The 18,957-nt window shown below is 39.6% G+C and overlaps 1 protein-coding gene across 23 annotated transcripts in view; it reads left to right on the forward strand.

The window, feature by feature from the left end:
- Window positions 1-18,957, forward strand: part of CLASP2 (cytoplasmic linker associated protein 2) — a 160,505-nt gene that overhangs the window by 97,850 nt on the left and 43,698 nt on the right. For 12 of the 23 annotated variants that reach the window (XM_040964567.1, XM_040964603.1, XM_040964613.1 and 9 more), the window contains 5 exons: window positions 773-943; window positions 4,617-4,724; window positions 9,039-9,145; window positions 12,112-12,356; window positions 15,049-15,112. In XM_040964567.1, the coding sequence (XP_040820501.1) occupies window positions 773-943; window positions 4,617-4,724; window positions 9,039-9,145; window positions 12,112-12,356; window positions 15,049-15,112 (695 nt within the window). Of the gene's footprint in view, window positions 1-772; window positions 944-4,616; window positions 4,725-8,068; window positions 8,132-9,038; window positions 9,146-10,662; window positions 10,687-12,111; window positions 12,357-15,048; window positions 15,113-18,957 lie in introns of all 23 variants that reach the window. The other 11 variants (XM_040964557.1, XM_040964576.1, XM_040964663.1 and 8 more) reach the window with 3 other exon arrangements.

Here is an 18,957-nt window from a genome sequence, read left to right on the forward strand (position 1 = left end):
TTCTGGCTTGCAGCCATTTTTCCTGTTTAGAAAACTCAATCTCTGTTCTCAGATTCTGTCTGGCTCCCTGATCCCGTTGCCTTGTCTTCCGTGCCTGAATGAGAATCACCCTTATGGAAAGGGTCTGAAGTCTTTGGCATTCGCCCTTTGGTCCTATTCTGTCTTCCGTGCTTAGGTATCCCATAAGTGGCTACCCAAAAGACCTTTGCTAGTGAAAGGTGACACCAACAAGGTCCTTCTTCAGTTGTCCCACTTTTATCAGTATTTGAAATTAGTTTTATAAAATTTAAAGATACACATAGTTGCAAGACAGTAGCTTTGCTATGCTCACTTGAAGACATCTCAGTGGAGAGTGTAGGTTAAGATAAAGCAAATTAACATGTGCTGAACAAAAGTGGCAGTAGTAGAATTATTAAACTTTGCTTTTTAAACATACAGCTTTTCCACACAGCATTTATAACAGTATGAACTGTATTGTTGAATAAATTATTCCTCTAGAAACCTTTTATACTGTTTGTGTTCTCAAAATCATAGTGTCGTTATTATCAGACAGACTGGGACCCCAAAACTGAAGATTCCGTGTGGTTCATCATTTAGTGCTAGTATATTTAGTGCACTGTTTTTTTCCAGGTTGCAGCTGTGTCCAGCTCTGCCTCAGCCCATTTCCTTTGACCTTAAAATTTACCGTGTGATCATAATCGTTTGAGATGTGTTCCTGCGAAGTTCTCTTAGTGTTCCTGTTTTAATACTTTGCTGTGTGTTTGGTGTTCAGCTGGCAGCCGCTCGGGGTCTCCTGGAAGAGTGCTGACCACCACAGCGCTCTCCACTGTGAGCTCTGGTGTGCAAAGAGTCCTCGTCAATTCGGCTTCAGCACAGAAAAGAAGCAAGATACCACGCAGCCAGGGCTGTAGCAGGGAGGCCAGCCCGTCGAGGCTCTCAGTAGGTAAGATGTGGCCGTCTTTTCTTTCTTTTATATTCCAGATTTTTTTTTGCTAACATTGGAGACTTTGGAATCCACTTAGGTCCTTATAATTAAAGAAAATCAGCTTAAAAATTCAAGGAGTAAGAGCCTGGCTCAGTAGCCTAGTGGCTAAAGTCCTCACCTTGCCACTGCTAGGATCCCGTATCAGCTGCAGTTTGTGTCCCAGCTGCCCAGCTTCCCATCCTGCCCCCTTCTTGTGGGCTGGGACAGCAGTGGAGGACAGTCTAAAATCTTGGGACCCTGCAACCACATGGGAGACCTGGAAGAAGCTCTTGGGTTCTTATGAGCTCAGCTCTTGGCATTGTGGCCGGTTGGGGAGTGAACCAGCAGGCGGAGGATGTTTCTCTGTCTCCTTCTCTCTGTAACTCAGTTTCCAATAAAAATAAATAAACCCTTATAAAAAAATCCAAGGAGAATTGAAATGTAACTTTTGAGTTGATTAGCTGTCTTATCTTGAAAATAGAACTTACAGGAAGTATAAAAAAGTAGGGAAGAGCTGGACATGTACCCTCAGCTAATCCACTCACATCCTGTATCACGTTTCCTGGTTTCACTGTCCGGCTTCCTGCTCATACAGACCCGAGGAGGCGACAGTGTTGACTCTGTGTGTAAATAACTGTATGTGATATTATAGAGGTTCATATATGTCTAGGCTGCTGCTGTAGACATTGTAGGTCAACCCCATTCAAAAACATAAATATTTGTTTTCTCTTTTGAGTATTTCACATGGCGGACATTACAAAGCAGCCAGTTTACACAGTAAAACACTTGGTTAGGTTTTTTCACTAAAAAGTTGAGAGATTGTGCCAACCTCGGGGTTTACTGTTGAACGATTGTTATGGACCCAGAGTGTCTGCCTGCCATTCCTTCCTTCTGATTCTGCTTCCTCAGTCATGGTGCTGGCTTTGCCCCCAGGGCTGAGAACAGAAGCCCTGAGTGACTGTAACTTGTTTGTCATCCTTGGTTTTCCCAAACCTACCTGTATGACTACAGCCTGACACGTCTCGCTTCGTATTTCCTCTGCTCAGTCTCGATCTCGGCTCCATAACGTTCCCTTCACCCTGTGCTTTCTTGACGTCATCATTTTTGTTTTTCATTGTTAAGGTTTAAGGGTAAGTTCTCTTCAGCACCTACAAGCAGAAACTAGGAATTTGTTGCATTCATGGACTTTAAATGTTACAAAAGCTAACATTTGCTGTGTTACAAGTAATTCAATACCATTTCCTGCCGAGACATTCTGTAACCTCGGTTCTTCCAGAGGTACACTGAAGATTTAGAATTAGGGGCACTTGAAGGAGAATGTTCCTAGTGTAAAAAATTCTCTTCCCTTTCAGTGCTGCTACTTTTAGTTATGGTATATTTTAGTTTGCTTTGATTTTGGGAAGTGACTTTTTTAATATAGCCTTTCCAATAATTTATAATTATATGTATATATATACACATACACATATATATATATACACATACATATATATATATTAGTAGTTGGTAAAATGTACTATTTTCTTCTCCAATACTGCTGTCCTTTTAATGCTGCCAGCTATCACAGGAAGTACAGTATTTTCTGGAGACTTTCCAGTAGAATCTGAATTGGTGGCTGGCAGGGCATTTTGTTCAGTTACCATCTTTTATTTTATTTTTCAAGATAAGTATTTATTTATTTGAAAGGCGGAGTGAGAAAGATCTTCCTCACTCCCCAAATGGCTGCAGCATCCAGAAATGGGGCCCAAGAACCTGAACCATCTTGTGCTGTTCTGCCAGGAGCGTCAGCGGGGAGCTGAACCAGGAGTGGAGGCAGAACTTGAAGCGGCGCCCATATGGGACTGCCAGTACCACAGGGGGCAGCCTACCTCCTATGCCACGTGGGCAGCCCAGCGCATTAACTTCCCCATTTTCTGTAAAAGGACTGAATAGTCTTTCCTGGATCTTTTTTTTTTTTTTTTTTTCTTAATTTGCCCATACAGGTTACTTGGAAATTGTGTGTAGGAATCAAGCTTTCTAAAGGCTTGCTTGTCTGAGAGTACAGGGCACAGATTTTTGTCCTAACACTTTGAATTAATATCCTTTGTAATGATTTTCACTAGCATTAGAATTTAACAAAAGTATGAAGTTCGCAACTAAGTTGGATCACTTGTACTTGTTTTCCAGACTTAGTAATTTTTCCCTCTGTTTTCACTCATCCTCATCCCTGAACTCTGTGTTACTTGTTATTTTTGTAGTTGTGTGCATTTGTGAGGAAGGAGAAAAGTGATGAAATTTAACAGCATTAGCTCATTTTTTTTTCCATTTTATCTTGAACTAAAAATTGTAAAAATAGACTTTGTACTTTAATATTTGATGTGTGTACATTTTTATATTAACAATAAAATGTTGAGGGCCAGTATTGTGGGTGAAAGAGGCACTTAGCATGCCTGCAACTCGTATCAGGCTTCCAGGTTGAGTCTCAGGTGCTTCATTTCTTATACAGCCGCCCAGGAGGCCCGAGAACTTGGATCCTGTTACCTGTAGACGAGACCACATGGAGTTCATGACTTGTGGCTTTGACTGGCTCGGCCCTGGCTGTTGCAGCCATTGCAAGAGTGAACCCGCTGATTGAAGATCACTCTGTGTCTCAGTCACCATACTGCTTTTTAAATAGATAACTAAATAAGTAAATAAACTGCCCCCCCTTAAAAGGATTTATTTGAAAATCAGAGTTACACAATGAGTGGGAAATACAGAAATATCCTTCATCTACTGTTTTACTCCCCAGGTGGCCTCAATGTCCAGGATCAGGCAGTCCAACGCCCGGAAGATAGGCTTCTGGGTCACCCCCTGAGTAGCAGGAGCCTAAACACTTGAGCCATCTTCTGCTGCTTTTCCTGGGTCATTGTCAGGGAGCTGGATTGAAGTGAAGCAGCCGGAACACGAACCAACACCCATCTGGATGCTGGTGTTACACTTGGCAGCTTTACCCACTACACCACAGTGGTGGTCCCCAAAAAGCAAGCTTTAGGGGGGCTGACATAATGTGTAAAGCTGCTACCTGTGCTGCTGGCTTCCCTTGTGGGCACTGGGTCAAGTTCCAGTTGGTTTGCTTCCAGTCCAGCTCCCTGCTAATGGCCTGAGAAAACAGCTGAAGATGACCCAGTTTTGGGGGGGCCGCTGTCATCCCTGTGGGAGACCCAGATGAAGTTCCTGGCTTCAGGCTGGCCTACCTGTGTGGCCGTTGCAGCCATCTAGGTATTAAGCCAGCAGATAGAAAGTATCTCTTTCATTCTTTGAACTAATTACTTAAAAGATTTTAACCTAATATACCAAAAATGACAAATACTGGTTCAACGAACAGCCACTGCTATGCAATAATTGTAGTCTTTTTTTTTAGTGAAGTAATATTTTACCCTTCTAGCACCATACAAATCAGAAAACCGTATTCAACAAATTTCACTGTATTCCTAGTAATGCTTTTTTTCCCCCTCTTTTGACTTATAGCTGGTGAGTATTTAGTATTGCTTCTTATCAAGCATGCTTTCTTCTCAACCTTAGGACAGTGCAAGATACTGATTAAGTTTTTTAAGAAAGAAAAATAAGGCTGAATTTTTTAAAAGTCACTCTTCTCTTCCCTCCCCGATGTTCCATCACTGCTTGGTCCCAGCTCGCAGCAGCCGTATCCCCCGACCCAGCGTGAGCCAAGGGTGCAGCCGGGAAGCCAGCCGGGAGAGCAGCAGGGACACGAGTCCTGTGCGCTCCTTCCAGCCCCTGGGTAAGTGTCTGGGCAGAGCTACACTGCTGTCCCCTGGGGTCACTGCCATCTGATAACCTCGGTGTACCTGGACCCTGGCTGTCCTCATTAGCTTTGCTTGCCCTTTCTCTTCTATGTCATTTTAGGAATTAGAAGGAAATGATATGTTTAGGAAATATATTTGGCTTGACTTACTTGTAGGAAGTGTAAATGTTAGTCATGGCTTAATTAAATCACTATCGTGATCAAGTAGATGTCACATAGATTGAAATTTGACAGTACAGAATTCAAGCTTTTTCTGGACAAGTCAACCTGTACAATTTAAAGATTTAAGTATTCTCAAAAGGTGAATGGATTGTTAAGCTTAGTCAAATAAATACTTTTGTCTTTTTCAGCAGAAATATTGATCTTTCAACTTAGATCATTTAACTTGTGTTATATGAAAGAGTGCAGCAGGATGCCATGTGCATGTATCATTCATGTGAAGAATGCTTATAGTATTTTACAACTTAAGGTCATTTCCCATGTTTTAGCTCCTCCCATGTTACTACTATAAAATCTGTTTATCCCTGATTATCTGTCTGGACGTTGCTTTATAACCCTGACTTTAAAATATTTTGTTTCAGTTATAAAAATACCAAATGATTTTTTAAACCTCTCACTGTTTTAGGGTAATTATGCCAATATAATTTTTTATGTTGAGAAAATCTTTTAGAAGTTCTACATGATCCTTCAGTATTCTAATGGATACTATTTTTATCCCAAAGATTTGTTTACTATTTGAAAGACAGATTTATAGAGACAAGGAGAGACAGAGAAAGAGAGATCATCCATCATCTGGTTTACTCCTAGAATGACTGGAACAAACAGAACTGAGCCAGTCTGAATCCCAACAGCTTCTAAAACATCTCTCACTTGGGTGCAGGGCCCCAAGTACATGGACCATCCTCCACTGTTCTCCCAGGCCCTAAACAAGGAACTGGACCAGAAGTGGAGTAACTGGGACACGAACCTGTGCCCTTATGGCATACTAGCACTCACTGCAGGAGGCAATTTAAGAGTACTATCCCGTGATATTGGCCCCAACCAATGCATTTTTTATATGCCCAAATATGTAGTCCTTCAGATACTTTTCCTTTGTACATGTAGTTTGCTATAATGCCTAAAGTTGTTCTTCAGACTTGCGCACATCCACTCCCAAGTATGTTGTGCGTTCTCATTGTGTTCATTTAAAGAAACAAAATCAAGTCTCCCTTTCCATCAAGGATGGCACTGTGAGGAGCTGAACAAAGTGGAGAGGTTGTGTGACCTCTGAGACCATACATCTTGGGGCAGTTGTTGTGCAACAAGTGGTTTAAGCCGCCGTGGCCATTATGGGAGTGAACAGCAGGTCAAAAATCTGTCCATCGATCTGTCCTCCCCTCTGTCCCTTTCTCTCTGCAACCCTGCCTTTCAAGTAAAATAAATCACTTTTAAATGAGGATGCATTCTAGGGTCCGGTAGCTTGGGTTCATGCCTCAGATTTGTCACCTTTCTGTGCCTGGACTTCCTCCTCTAGAAAATGGGAATGATAATTACACACATGTCTTAGGTTTGCCTTGAAGACTGCAAATGAGAAAATGCATGCAAAGATCCCTCACATCAATGCCTGGTACCCAGACACCCGGTGAGCAATCACTTGTCGTGGTCACTGTGGGTGTCATCACTGCCTCCCTGCCTCCACTGCCCCAGAACTCCCCTAACACTCATTGCTGACCCAGACACAATTTCATGACAGAGTAGTGACAAAGATCTAGGTTTCTAACGATATGACGTGTATTTACAGAATGCTGTGAAATTACTAGAGAACCTATCAGAAAAAACCAAGATGTGCTCCTATACCTTTTAAACCTGTACAGTGGTGAGAGATGAGAGGAAATTTATCATTCGATACCGGTTACTCAAAATGTAAATGCAAACATAACAATATTGAAAGAAGTATTATCTACCCTTTAGTTTTCTGTGTTCACCCATTGGACAATTTAAATGGATCCAGTTTTGGTGGGAATTATGTCAGAGCAGTTAGACTGGCACTTGGGATGCCCACATTCCTTGCCAGCTTCCTGCTAATGCACCTATGAGGCAGCGGATCTCACCCTAGTGCTTGGTCTCCTGCCACCCACAGGCAGACATGGATGAAACTGCTGGGCCCTGGCTTCCAGCTGGCCTCTGGGGAGTGAACCAGCAGATGGAAGATTCTTTCTCTCCTCCCTCTCTTTCTGTCATTCTGCTTCTCAAGTAAATTTTTAAAAATAAATTTAAAAACTGTCCTAATTTTATTATTAAGCAGCTGGGATAGACATTTAGTGCAGCATTTCTGATCCAGCTCCCTGCTAAAGCCCCTGGGAAAGCAGTGGAAGATGGCCCAAGTGCTTGGACCCACCTCATTCACATGGGACACCTGGAGGAAGCTCCTGGTTCTGGATTTTGCCCTGGCCTACCCCTGCCATCTCCCTTTCTTTCTAACTCTCTGACTCTCTCTAACTCTGCCATTCAAATAAACAAATCTTAAAAAAAAAGTTTTGAAAAAAGAAACCAGAGATTTTGAAATAATACACCATGCTTTGTGAATTTGATCAAATTGATGTGCTTTAAGTTTCCTTTTCTGCTTCATTCAGGCTTTTGATGAAAGACATGGACTGATAGTCATTATTATAAATGATAGGCATTATTCCTCCCAGTTTGAGGATGCTAAGCCCCACGTCAAAGTGCCCGCAGATGGAGTGACCGTGAGGACCTATTTCTGGTTCTCGGGTGGTTTTTCTGTGGGATACTGGGAGCCAGCTAGCTCCCTGAATCTCTGTTACAGGGGCACTGATATCAAAGAGAAACTTGCCTCCTGTGCGGTCAATTTGGGGATGCAGATTTCAGCGTGTCAGTGAGGAAGTGGGAGGGGGTTCGTAAGCATTTAGACCACAGCACCCCCAGGAAACTGGAATAATTCTCTTGTGGGGTTATTGGGGTTAAAGAAGATAAGATTATTATTAGTCACTAGTTACCATAGTGGTTTTTTTTTTAACCACAATGTTTGTTTTTATTTCTTTGTTTCATGCTTGTACTTTTGGCATTTCCTTCCATTTGAGTATTTGCCCTCCTTCCTGGGTCTGCTGTAGGCCCGTGTCTGTCCCGGAGGCGTCAGTTGTGTCTGTGTGACAGGGATGGTGTTGCAATGTTCACGTCCACTTGGCCGTATTTGGCAACATCCTGATCATCAGCGCTGAAACGTACTCCGAGTTTGAACTCCGTCTCCTTGCCTGACAGTAGTGCTGCCACTATTCCTTGTGTCTGTGGTAATAGATGGGGTTTGTATGGTCCTGTTATTCCAGCCTCCAGACATCATTCCAGATCTACTGGTGCCCTCTACGCCCCCGAAGTGTACGGGGCCTCAGGTGAAGGATGAGTACACTTCCATCATCATCTGTGCCTTCATCTCACATTTTGTCCTTTTCAGTTTCCATCAAATAATATTCATATTTTCAGATTTTTTTTTGTCATCGTTGTTTGTTTCAATTTTTTTTCTCCCCAAGTAACTTTTTCCCCCCTCAGCAGTCTTATTGAGCATTTTTTTTTACTAGCAGTTGGAAACTTTAATTTATATAATCTGTTATGTCATTTTAGAGTATAGAACTGCTTTATGTTCTTAGTTATGTATTTCATTTTTGTGTATGTTTAAAAAAAAAAAACCAAAATGGTGGATGAAGTGTTTTAATTGTAAACGGTGGTATAGAAAGCAGTTGAGGGGGACAGTTCATTTCTGGTTTGTCATCAGCTCCCTTGGAATGCTGGGCACGTAACGGCTATCAAATGATCTGCCTCAGTGATGGAATGAGATCAGCCTATCCTGAAGGAGAGAAGATAATAATTGGAGCTTTTTCCCCTTGCAAATTCCTGGTGTGGACTCACTGATGTTCTGAACCGTTACCTTTTGGAAACTGCTCTTTGTCCCGGGTTTACTCTTTAGTTTATCCATGAGATGAGATGGTGTCTGAACTGATAGAACTAGATTAATTAGAGGGCTGTAGATTTGTTAACTCTAATCTGCGAGCCCTTGGTTTCTAGTGGTTGTAAATCGTTAATATTCTGTAAGTTTATTCCCTACACTGTCAGTAATTCTGATTGCCTTTACTCTTTTATATGACCAAATACTAAATGTGCCCGGAAAGTACAATATTGCTCTTAAAATGCTTTGCCCCATTGGTTTTTTTTCCCCTCCCTCAAGGATCTTAAAACGTCCCAAACCACCACTGTTACTTTTATGACTGTCTCAAAGCTGTATTCCTTCTTTTGATGAATTAGGTCCGGGATATGGGATCAGCCAATCCAGCCGACTGTCCTCGTCCGTCAGTGCCATGCGAGTCCTGAACACGGGTTCCGACGTGGAGGAGGCCGTAGCAGATGCCTTGGTACTCTAGTCCGTTTCCATATCAGTCCAGCTGTTTGAGTTAGGGTAGGAGTGACTGAGGCAGGCTCCCCTTTGAATAGAAAATGGGAAAATGTCTATGCATGAGGTACAGGAATTAAAAATGTGGACAATATGAAGAGCAGAGCAGTGTAATTAATTATTGATCTTTATGAATTCAGAATTTTAACTCAGGGCGTAGAGTACTGATGAGTATCAGGACGATTAGTATGTTAATATATTTTATATGCTGCAGTTTACTTACTGGATATAAGAGCAAATAGATTAGTATAAACACATATGCACACAGATACACACATGTAATTTCAATGCTAGCTTAACCTTGAGCATTTGTTGTTTTAATTTAGGATCACATTTTCTTTAGCCTTATTTTCTGAGCTAAGAGAAAGTGCAAATTATAATGAAGGTGGCTTCTTGGTTGTTTATACTTGGCACATTAAATGGTGAGGTTTAGAAATATACCCTGAAGATCCATGACATTTTGTCCTTGAGTCTGTACGTATTTTCAGTGTTCTTTGCTTAAAATTGTGGAAGTAGCATTTCAAACATTGTAGACAACACGGGTTTTTTTGGTGATTCCTCAAGTGAACTTGATATGACATTTCCTTCAAATTATCTTTTTTATCCTGAAATTGAGAAACATTTAGTTTGCTTTGAACTAAAAATTACCTATTATGCTTCTAAAGCTACCACATCTTAACTGCTATCGATAACTATACCTAATCTTTCCTGCATACATTTAAAATGTTTTAAAATATTCATTAAGAGTGGCTGTAACTTGCTGAATATTATCACGGGACGCCTATCGTTCTGCTGTCACAGTGTGCAAGCACTGACCTTGTCCCCTTAGCCGAGCCACTAGATGACTTTGTTGTCGATTGATAACAGCTGGATGGAGGCCTGGCTCCCATGGATGTGGGATAGATGGGGACATGTTCTGATGCTGGAAAGGCAGACCAAGATGGTTACTGTTCCTTCTCAGCGTATTTCTCAAATCGTGTTTTCTAGTTTTCTTTAATTGAATGCTTAAGTCCAACGCACATCAATTTTATGGAACAAGCTATTATGCGAATATGGTGTATGTTAGTCATTTGAGGAATGTGTGTAGTCACCAAGTATAAAATGGGAATCCCAGTCATTCTGTGTGCTCCCATTGTGTGCACAGCACAGATATTCCATTCACTTTAGTCAATGTGCAGGAAAAAATACATTCCAGCTGTTAAGCCTAATTTGGACCCGGGAAAGATCATAAAAATAAAGCTAACTTTGGGAATGGAAAAGTAATCCAAATAGGGAATGTCTTTGGGAACATTGCCTTTGAACTAAGGGATATTGACAAGATTAAAGATATAGGCTGCGCCCAAGTGGTTCTTTTGTATCTGTTTGTTAAAAACTTAATGTTTCTGATCATTGGCATTGTTAATGCCTACTTCAATGTGCTGTTTAGCAAACTGTTCTTCATTATTTTCAATTTTTCTCTTTAAAAATTAATGCTGTCAGCTCTTAGGAGACATGCGGACTAAGGTATAGACATTGCTGTTTTCTGACATCTTGTGATACCGTAACTTCTTTTGCTTCGTCAATTTAACAGATGATGGTTTCCTATAAAAAAAATCAAAGTGGATGTATAAAACTCCTAGACAGACATCTATTTTTCTATGAATATGCTTATCAAAAAGCAGATACCACTTAAGTAGAGTGTCTTTCACCCTGACTACGTAATGCAGATGAGATGAGTAAATTCACACTGGTGTTTACAGCGCTTGTCCCAGAGCCTACTATAGGCAGATATTACAGCAATGCTATTCTAAACTATGTAGATATTTCTAAATCGATACAAGGCATTTATTAAAGGACTGTCATTGTAAACTATTTGAGTTCAGATTTCCTGTAGATTTAGACTTCAGAGAATTTAAAGCCACTGAGAACTATTTTAAGTAATTGTCCTTAAAATGTTTGATAGCGTCTTTACCACTCAGCAGCCAAAATTCATGTACACATAAAGATTTGCTTCTGACTCATTCAAGGACATCTTAAATAATCTATTTATTCTCTCATCTCACTTCAGTATACAAACTCTAATCGATTCTCTTATAAAGAAATCTCTGCTTTCTCATATTTAGTGACATGAGTGGTATACAAAGGCGCTTCAAAAAGTTTGTGTAAAATATGTATTATTAAAAAAAACTGCATCCATTTCAAAGTTTTTGGATATCAAAACAAACTTGTCTTTTAATTCTGGGTCCACCAATTTTTTTGAAGCACCCTTGGGTTACGCTCCCCCTAACATTGACACTGAGCAAAACCATTTTTCACCATTGGCATTTTAGTCCTCCGTAAATGTGAGGGTTGCAACTGTGACAAAGAACACGGGTGAGAAAAGTAGCAGAGAGAAGCTGGCTAGGGTAGGAGGAGGAATGGAATTGTACACAGAGAAAGAATCCATTTTTAGGATCTTTTGTATGGCTTCAGTAAGGGGGTAGTATTTTCTACTTAACCAGCTCTAATTTCTACGAGGATCTTCAGGAAGTTTGTGGGAAGCATGCCTTATGTTTTCATTGCTTTTGTTGCTGTTGTTTTTGGTCAGAATGAATGTGGCTAAATAAAACCACAAAGCAAACTCTTGACAGTTTTCAAGTGAACTTTTTGAAGTAACTGATTGTCGTTTCTGTTGATTTACTTGGTTTTCCATGAAAATTAAAGAAGAAAAAAATGTACACTGTGCATTTCCCACTTTTTCGTAGCTTTACTTCTGTATCGTCTATTCTGTTTCTGTGATTTCCCATAGTTAAAAAAATACCTCATCTACAACTTTTTACAAAAGTGAATGACTAGCAGCATGCTTTGAATCAATTTGGAAACACAAAGCAGTTGTTTTGGGATGCACACATATTGTGAAATACCGTTCCATTCTTAGCTGTTCCCAATGAGATTATTTATATGTAACAGAAAAAACCGGCTCGAAGAAGATACGAATCGTACGGGATGCATTCTGACGACGACGCCAACAGTGACGCATCCAGCGCTTGCTCGGAACGTTCGTACAGTTCTCGAAACGGCAGCATCCCCACGTACATGCGGCAGACAGAAGATGTCGCGGAAGTCCTTAACCGCTGTGCTAGTTCCAATTGGTCAGAAAGGAAGGAAGGGCTCCTGGGGCTGCAGAACTTACTGAAAAATCAAAGAACGTTAAGGTAAGAGGCAGTTTCTTCCGGCGACTTTCTGCTGAGCTAGCACTTTTAAACTCTGTCGGAGTTCTGGCATAGAAGGTTATTTGTCTTGAATTCAGGAGGTTTTTTTGGTAAACTTCAGTCCTGTGGGACTGTGTATTCTGTATTTTACCAATAATTGGTCATTTCAGTTGTGTTTTATGAAGTGTGCTCAAAGGAAACTTTTATCCACAAGTACAGGTTAAATTAAAACATAATCTTAAAATATTAAAATGTACCTACCAATAATGCTAATTTAATTAGGATTTTGCTTCTGGTAGGTTGTTTTTCAGTGAAAGGAAGGAATGCTTGTGCTTATTCAGAAATTAAGGCGTCTTTTTAGTGTTTTTTTTTTTAACCGTATGAATCTTGATAAAAAAAATAAAAAGAAATTAATATGATTTTGTCTACTGACAGAGATTTATTTTGGTTTTGGGGGTTTTCGTGTTGTTTCCTTTCTAAATGGCTTTGACTTTTTCTCCCAGCACTCTTCATTGTCCTGAACTATTCTGTAGAATTGCATGTTGCTTGATAACCTGTGAAATCTGAGTTTGATATACTTGTTGCATATTTATTTTTTAAAAGATCTATGATTTAATAAATATTTTTATTGTGCCCAATGTATTTTCATGTAAATTATCATACTTCATGAAGCATAGCACTTAAACTCATAGTATTATCCTCACTCAGCCATCAAGATTAGGTTAATATCAAACTCACTGTTTTGTTCTAAATAACAAGACAGTAAAAAGATTTCAGCCCCTAGGAAGTGGAATGTAAGGATCGGATTCATGTGCTGGAAATGTCAAATGTGTGATTTACCATCATGTGACACTGATGAAATATAGCTGCATTTCTTGTGTTACGTGTTTCATGGGGACAGATTTCATGCATTTAACTCATGCAGTCATGAGAATAGTGAGATTTCCCTCTGTGACTTCATTTTTATTGAAAAGTCAGATATACAGAGAGGAGGAGAGACAGAGAGGAAGATATTCCATCTGATGATTCACTCCCCAAGTGGCCACAATGGCCAGAGCTGAGCCAATCCAAAGTTAAGAGCCAGGAGCCTCTTATAGGTCTCCCATGCGGGTGCAGGGTCCCAAGGCTTAGGGCCATCCTGTACCGTTTTGACAGACCTCAGGCAGGGAGCTGGATGGAAAGTGGAGCAGCCAGGATTAGAACTGGAGCCCATGTGGGATCCTGGCATGTGCAAGGCGAGGACTCTAGTCACTAGGCTACCATGCCAGGCCCATTTTTCTTTTAATTTAATAGTTATGTATGTTCAGTTTTCTTTATCATCACAAGCTTAATCCTCCACTAAATAGAGTTCAACAAGTAGCAAGAAGGGAACCACTATTCCTCAATGAAATAAACAAGAGGTATAAACGGTAATCAAATCTCAAGTTGCAAGTTTTACTCGTATATCTTACTTTGGTTTTTGAACTCTATATATTAGTTACCACAAGTCATGCAATTCTTAAAATATGTGATATATGTCTTTTGGGGACTGGCTTATTTCACTAAACATGATGGTCTCCAGTTGCATCCATTTTGTTACAAAGAGTAGGATTCCTTCCTTCCTTCCTTCCTTCCTTCCTTCCTTCCTTCCTTCCTTCCTTCCTTCCTTCCTCTTTAGCATCTGGATAGTATTCTGTTGTGTACATATACCATAATTACTTTATCCAATCATCAGTTGATGGACAGCTGGGTTTGTTCCGTATCTTAGCTATTGTGGTTGATCTCCTTACAGCTGGGGTACATATAATTCTTTCCAATGCTAGTTTCATTTCCTTTGGGTAAATTCCCAGGAGTGGAATAGCTGGGTCGTTTAGTACGCCTGTTTTCAGAGTTCTGAGAAGTGTTTCCGCACTTTCCTTCCATAATGGCTGTATGCGTTTACATTCCAGCCAGGGGTGCTTTAGGGTGGCTTCCCCCGCCCCATCTCTGCCATCATTCATTATTATTTGATTTTTGGATGGTACCATTCTGACTGGGGTGAGATGGAACCGGATTGTGGTTTCTGCTTGCATTTCCCTAATGGCCAGTGACCCCAAGTATCTCCTGCATCTGCTGGCCATTTGTTTTCATCCTTTGAAAAATGCCTGTTCCTAAGCTAAGCCCATTTGTTAACTGGATTGCTTAGTTTGTGGTCCAGTGTCTTGAGCTCCTATGTGCTCTGGATGTTAATTCCTTATCAAATGTATAGTTTGCAAATATTTTCTCCATTTTGTCAGTTGCCTCTGTACTTTGTTGAGTGTTTCCTTTGCACTGCAGAAGCTTATAGACTTGCTATAATCCCTTCATCTGTTGCTCTTACTGCCCGTGCTCCTGGGATTTTATCCAAGAAGTCTTTGCTTATGTCAGTGTCTTAGAGTGTTTCACCTGTGTTTGCCTTCAGTAACTTGATGAAAATTTCTTGGATTTAGATCTATGACCCGCTGGGAATTGATAATTATGTTTCTTTTCATAACTTTGAGTCTTTAAAATAATGTTCATTACAGCAAATCTGTCACGTTTGTAACTTTGTATTCTACCTTAACTAGTAAATCTTAAGCCTCAATTTTGCGTTTTTTTTTTTAAGCCTTTTATTAAGAAACCTAGTTATAGGTAAAGTTACCTTTGAATGACTGTTTCTGTAGCAAGCTATTAATCAGCTTTTTTATTATTTTGGCAGTCGAGTTGAGCTGAAAAGATTATGTGAAATTTTCACAAGAATGTTTGCTGATCCTCACGGCAAGGTATGTTGTAGTATTTAAATAAAACATGATAGTGTAACAGATTTTTATATTTTCAAAACATAGTTATTTACAGCAGTATTTTTAAACAATTAAAATTAGGTGTTTGGTATAATACATAGTTTCAAAGTTGTAGTAACTGTTTGTGCTTTTTCAACAAAAAGATTATCTAAGACTGAAACTAAAAGGTGCAGTTACAAGCACAATTTGTACATAATTCAGTCAAGATAGGCGTGTTTTATGGTTGTAAGAATGTTTTACTCTTTGTAAAGGACATAACTGGGGTAAGTAGGAAAAGTTTCTCAAACATCTTATTTGAGTTTTGATTGTTACAATGATAATGTAAATGTACTCTTATCTTTCAAGAAGACTCTAATGGAAAGGAATGACCAATAAGCAACACAGAAACACAAAGTACAACTCTAGTTATAGTTTAGTATTATAGAAAGGGAATATGTCATACAATGAAATAGTCCATAAAATTACTCTAGAAATTTGTTTGGTTTTTACTGTCACATAAAATATATTTGAATACTTAATGTATAGTTTACATGTGTCCTATGAAATTTTGGCTTACTGTGATACGTAATGTTATTACAGAGACGTGCTCACTTATTCTCTTCCCAGCAATGTGTTTGACATTGGTAAAACTTTATCAAGTATCTTCCTTTAGGATGCCGGAAGTCTACAGAAGAAATTCTAACCTAAGAAAGAGAGAGATGTGGCAAGGAAATTATAAGAAAAATATCAGTGAATTTCACCTCACTGCTTTTGTTTAATTAGCTTCACTTTCTGTTACATATATCATTTCCTCATTTTATTTTTCCATTTTCAGTATTTTCATCACTTTTAGCATTACTTAAAATCCTACTTTATGCATAAATTGAAATAACAGCTGAAGATTTAAATCCAGTGGGAGGATATAGACTTAAGTATTTAAATAAATTGCTTACACTTTAAACTACCAAAGGTTATTCTCTATCAGAAAATGCTTTTATGTTGCATAAAAATGGAAAATCCCATTTAAAGATAAAGGTGAAAATGCATTTGGTAAGGTTAAATACGTAGCTAAGTATACCATGTGCATAGATATTCCTGTCACTAGTTACAACTTTAACTCTTGGTTTGCTGCATGATCTGTAAATTCTGAGCATACCTTTAGATATTTTTAGTTGACCATGTAAGCAAAAGACTGAGCCTGCATTATCAAATACCATTTATATCAGTAGTCGATTCCACTTTGAAAAATAGTTATTAACCATGTTCAGTAAGTGCTGTTATTTCATTTCCAGAAGATATGAAGCTGCAGCCAGCCTATTTCTGAAGTTACAGTGTTTGACCTTTTGTTAAGGCACTAATACTGTTTAGTTGGGCGGCGGGAGTATATACAATGATCAAAGAAGCATTTTTTTTTGAAGATCAGCTAGGAAAGCGGAGTGACATTGGAAAAGGAAGTGATTGAGCTCTCTAATGAGTGGAATACCAGGTGTGCTGCTTCCTCAAGTTCAGTCAGGAAGGTGAATTTTTCATTTTTACAACAACATAAAACTTTTACTGAGCCATCAGGCTTTGTCAGTATGTTTTGATTTTATTTTTATGATCAAGACCAGGACAACTGGACATTCTTACTTGTTGTAGTTGATTTTTGCTTACTGACTGTCCAACAGAAGTTCTGTCAATAACATAATTCAGTAAGAATAAACTAGACATGTTACCATATTGGACTGAATTTAAAATGTCAAGGTTTGATTTGAATTTTTACTTTACATACTGATACTGTCAAAATTAAAGGTAGACTTAATATATCCTTGTCAAGTACCAACAATTTCATCATTAGGATCACACAGCTCTTAATCTTTTGATATATTCTTTTCTTGTCTTTCCACAGCTTTTGTCTTATGTCAGGGATATACCATTATACTCTGTAAATGTGTATGGCTTTGCAGGCTGGATATGTAACTCTGTTGCTAAGACACAAAAGCATTCATAGTAAACAATGTGTAAAGAAATAAGTGGTTTCATTACAAGAAAAAATTTTTATGAATATTGAAACTTGTGTGTTCATGTAATATTCCTGTGTTATCAGTCTTTTGATTATTTTTGAAACTATTCAAATGGTAGATATCATTCACAGCTTGCAGGCCCTAGCTTTAGTGACCCTTTTCTATATGATTCCCCTTTCTAATGACAATGAAAACATAGGTTCAGGAACCTGGGCTCTTGCAGCTCACGCCACTGGCTGAAGGGAAGATGTGTTATATACTCCTGGCCGCTGCTTGGTGGCATCACACAGCCTTGCAGATTCCTACCAATCTCCATATCTGATCTGTAATTTGTATCTGAGTGTTCAGGGCTGCCTAGCAATCCTGCCTGGCTCAGTTCTTTTTCCCTCTTCTCCATAGTAGAAATGAGCTCCTCAAAGCTCCCGTTTAGCTTCTCCTACCCCCATCTCAAGCGCAAGCATGTGTCCTAGATTCTTAGCTTACCAAGAAAGTGGAAGACAGTACGCAGAATGCCCACGTTGTGCCTCCAGCCGGCAAGCCGAACATCAGCCCATTCCCTCTGTCCTTGCTCCTGGTGAGGTGGTACAAGGTCTGATCTGCTCGGCTTTCTGGGAATGTTTTGTAAATTCTGAATTGCTGGCTGGCTGGCTTTATTCCAAGTCTGTCCTTGGGTCAGTGTGCCTCTTCTCTCATTTGAAGGAGTCTGAGGTAGTAGACAAAGAAAGATGTGTTGATAGTGCCTAATCTAGTCTTGGTCATAACTTTTCGTTCACCCTTCTTTTCACTTTTATTCCACTGCCTTTTTCCCTGATGTTAGTGTCATATCTGGCCCTATGCCTCTTATTGCATAGTTTATCTGAAGTTTCAAGCTGCACAATTTATTCTAGTGGCTACTAAATGTGCATTTGCAGACCGTGTATTTAGTTAAGTAATTACTAGCCATTTGGATGTTTTCTGGCTCAAACCTTATTTCTGTTGCTTTCACTTGTTTGATGACACACTTATCTTTTGATGCTCAGTGAGGAATTTGGGCATTATTCATTGATTCAGTCTTCTGAGTAGTTCTTCGTTCTCACTGGTGATTCGGGGCACAGTGTGTTTTTGCCTGTTGCACTCCCTCTGCACCTTCCACCCTTCAGTTCACCAGACTGCATGCTTGTGGAATCTTTCTAAGAAATAAATGTTCTCTGCCCCCTTTAAACCCTTCCAGAGACTGGCAATGGCCCTCGCAGAAGTGCCCACAAAGCCTGACCCTCAACCCAGCCCCAACTGTGGCTCATTCCCTTCCTCAACCCAGCTGCTTTGGGCCTAAGCTCAGATAGCACATAGTCTTCAAGCCTGGGTTAATCTCTACCCTGAATTGAAATATCTTGTCTGTAACATCAGCTATCCTAAAAACTCATTGGATCAAAACTGGATGAACCATGGCTCTTTTTTTTTTTTTTAAATGAACCATGGCTCTTAAAAGTAACATTTTTATTTGGGAAACTGCTCATACTGTGGTCATTGTTTGGTTGGTTTTCCATGTTCTCTTAGGTTGAAGTCAGCATTTCGGACTCTGTAAATAACTCCTAGACAGTAGCTGACTTCCTTGGCCATGTAAAGTATAAGGCTTGCTGTATTATACAGTACAGACATTCCAATAAAGTAAGGCTAGAAAAGAGCTCTTTGTAAATACAGGGAAGCAGATGCTAGACTTCTCCTGGAATAGGGAAATACGACTGATAAAGTTGGCAAGCAGAAATTACTTAATGCCTGTAATTTGATTAACAAACTTCTTTGTGTGATAAGCAGTTTTCCCTTGGTGTCTACAGCTTGTTGCTGCCAAGGCCCCCGAGGATACCA

Source organism: Ochotona curzoniae, unplaced genomic scaffold (assembly GCF_017591425.1).
Source record: "Ochotona curzoniae isolate NIBS_2020 unplaced genomic scaffold, NIBS_Ocur_1.0 contig_1302, whole genome shotgun sequence".
NCBI classification, from domain to species: Eukaryota; Metazoa; Chordata; class Mammalia; order Lagomorpha; family Ochotonidae; genus Ochotona; species Ochotona curzoniae.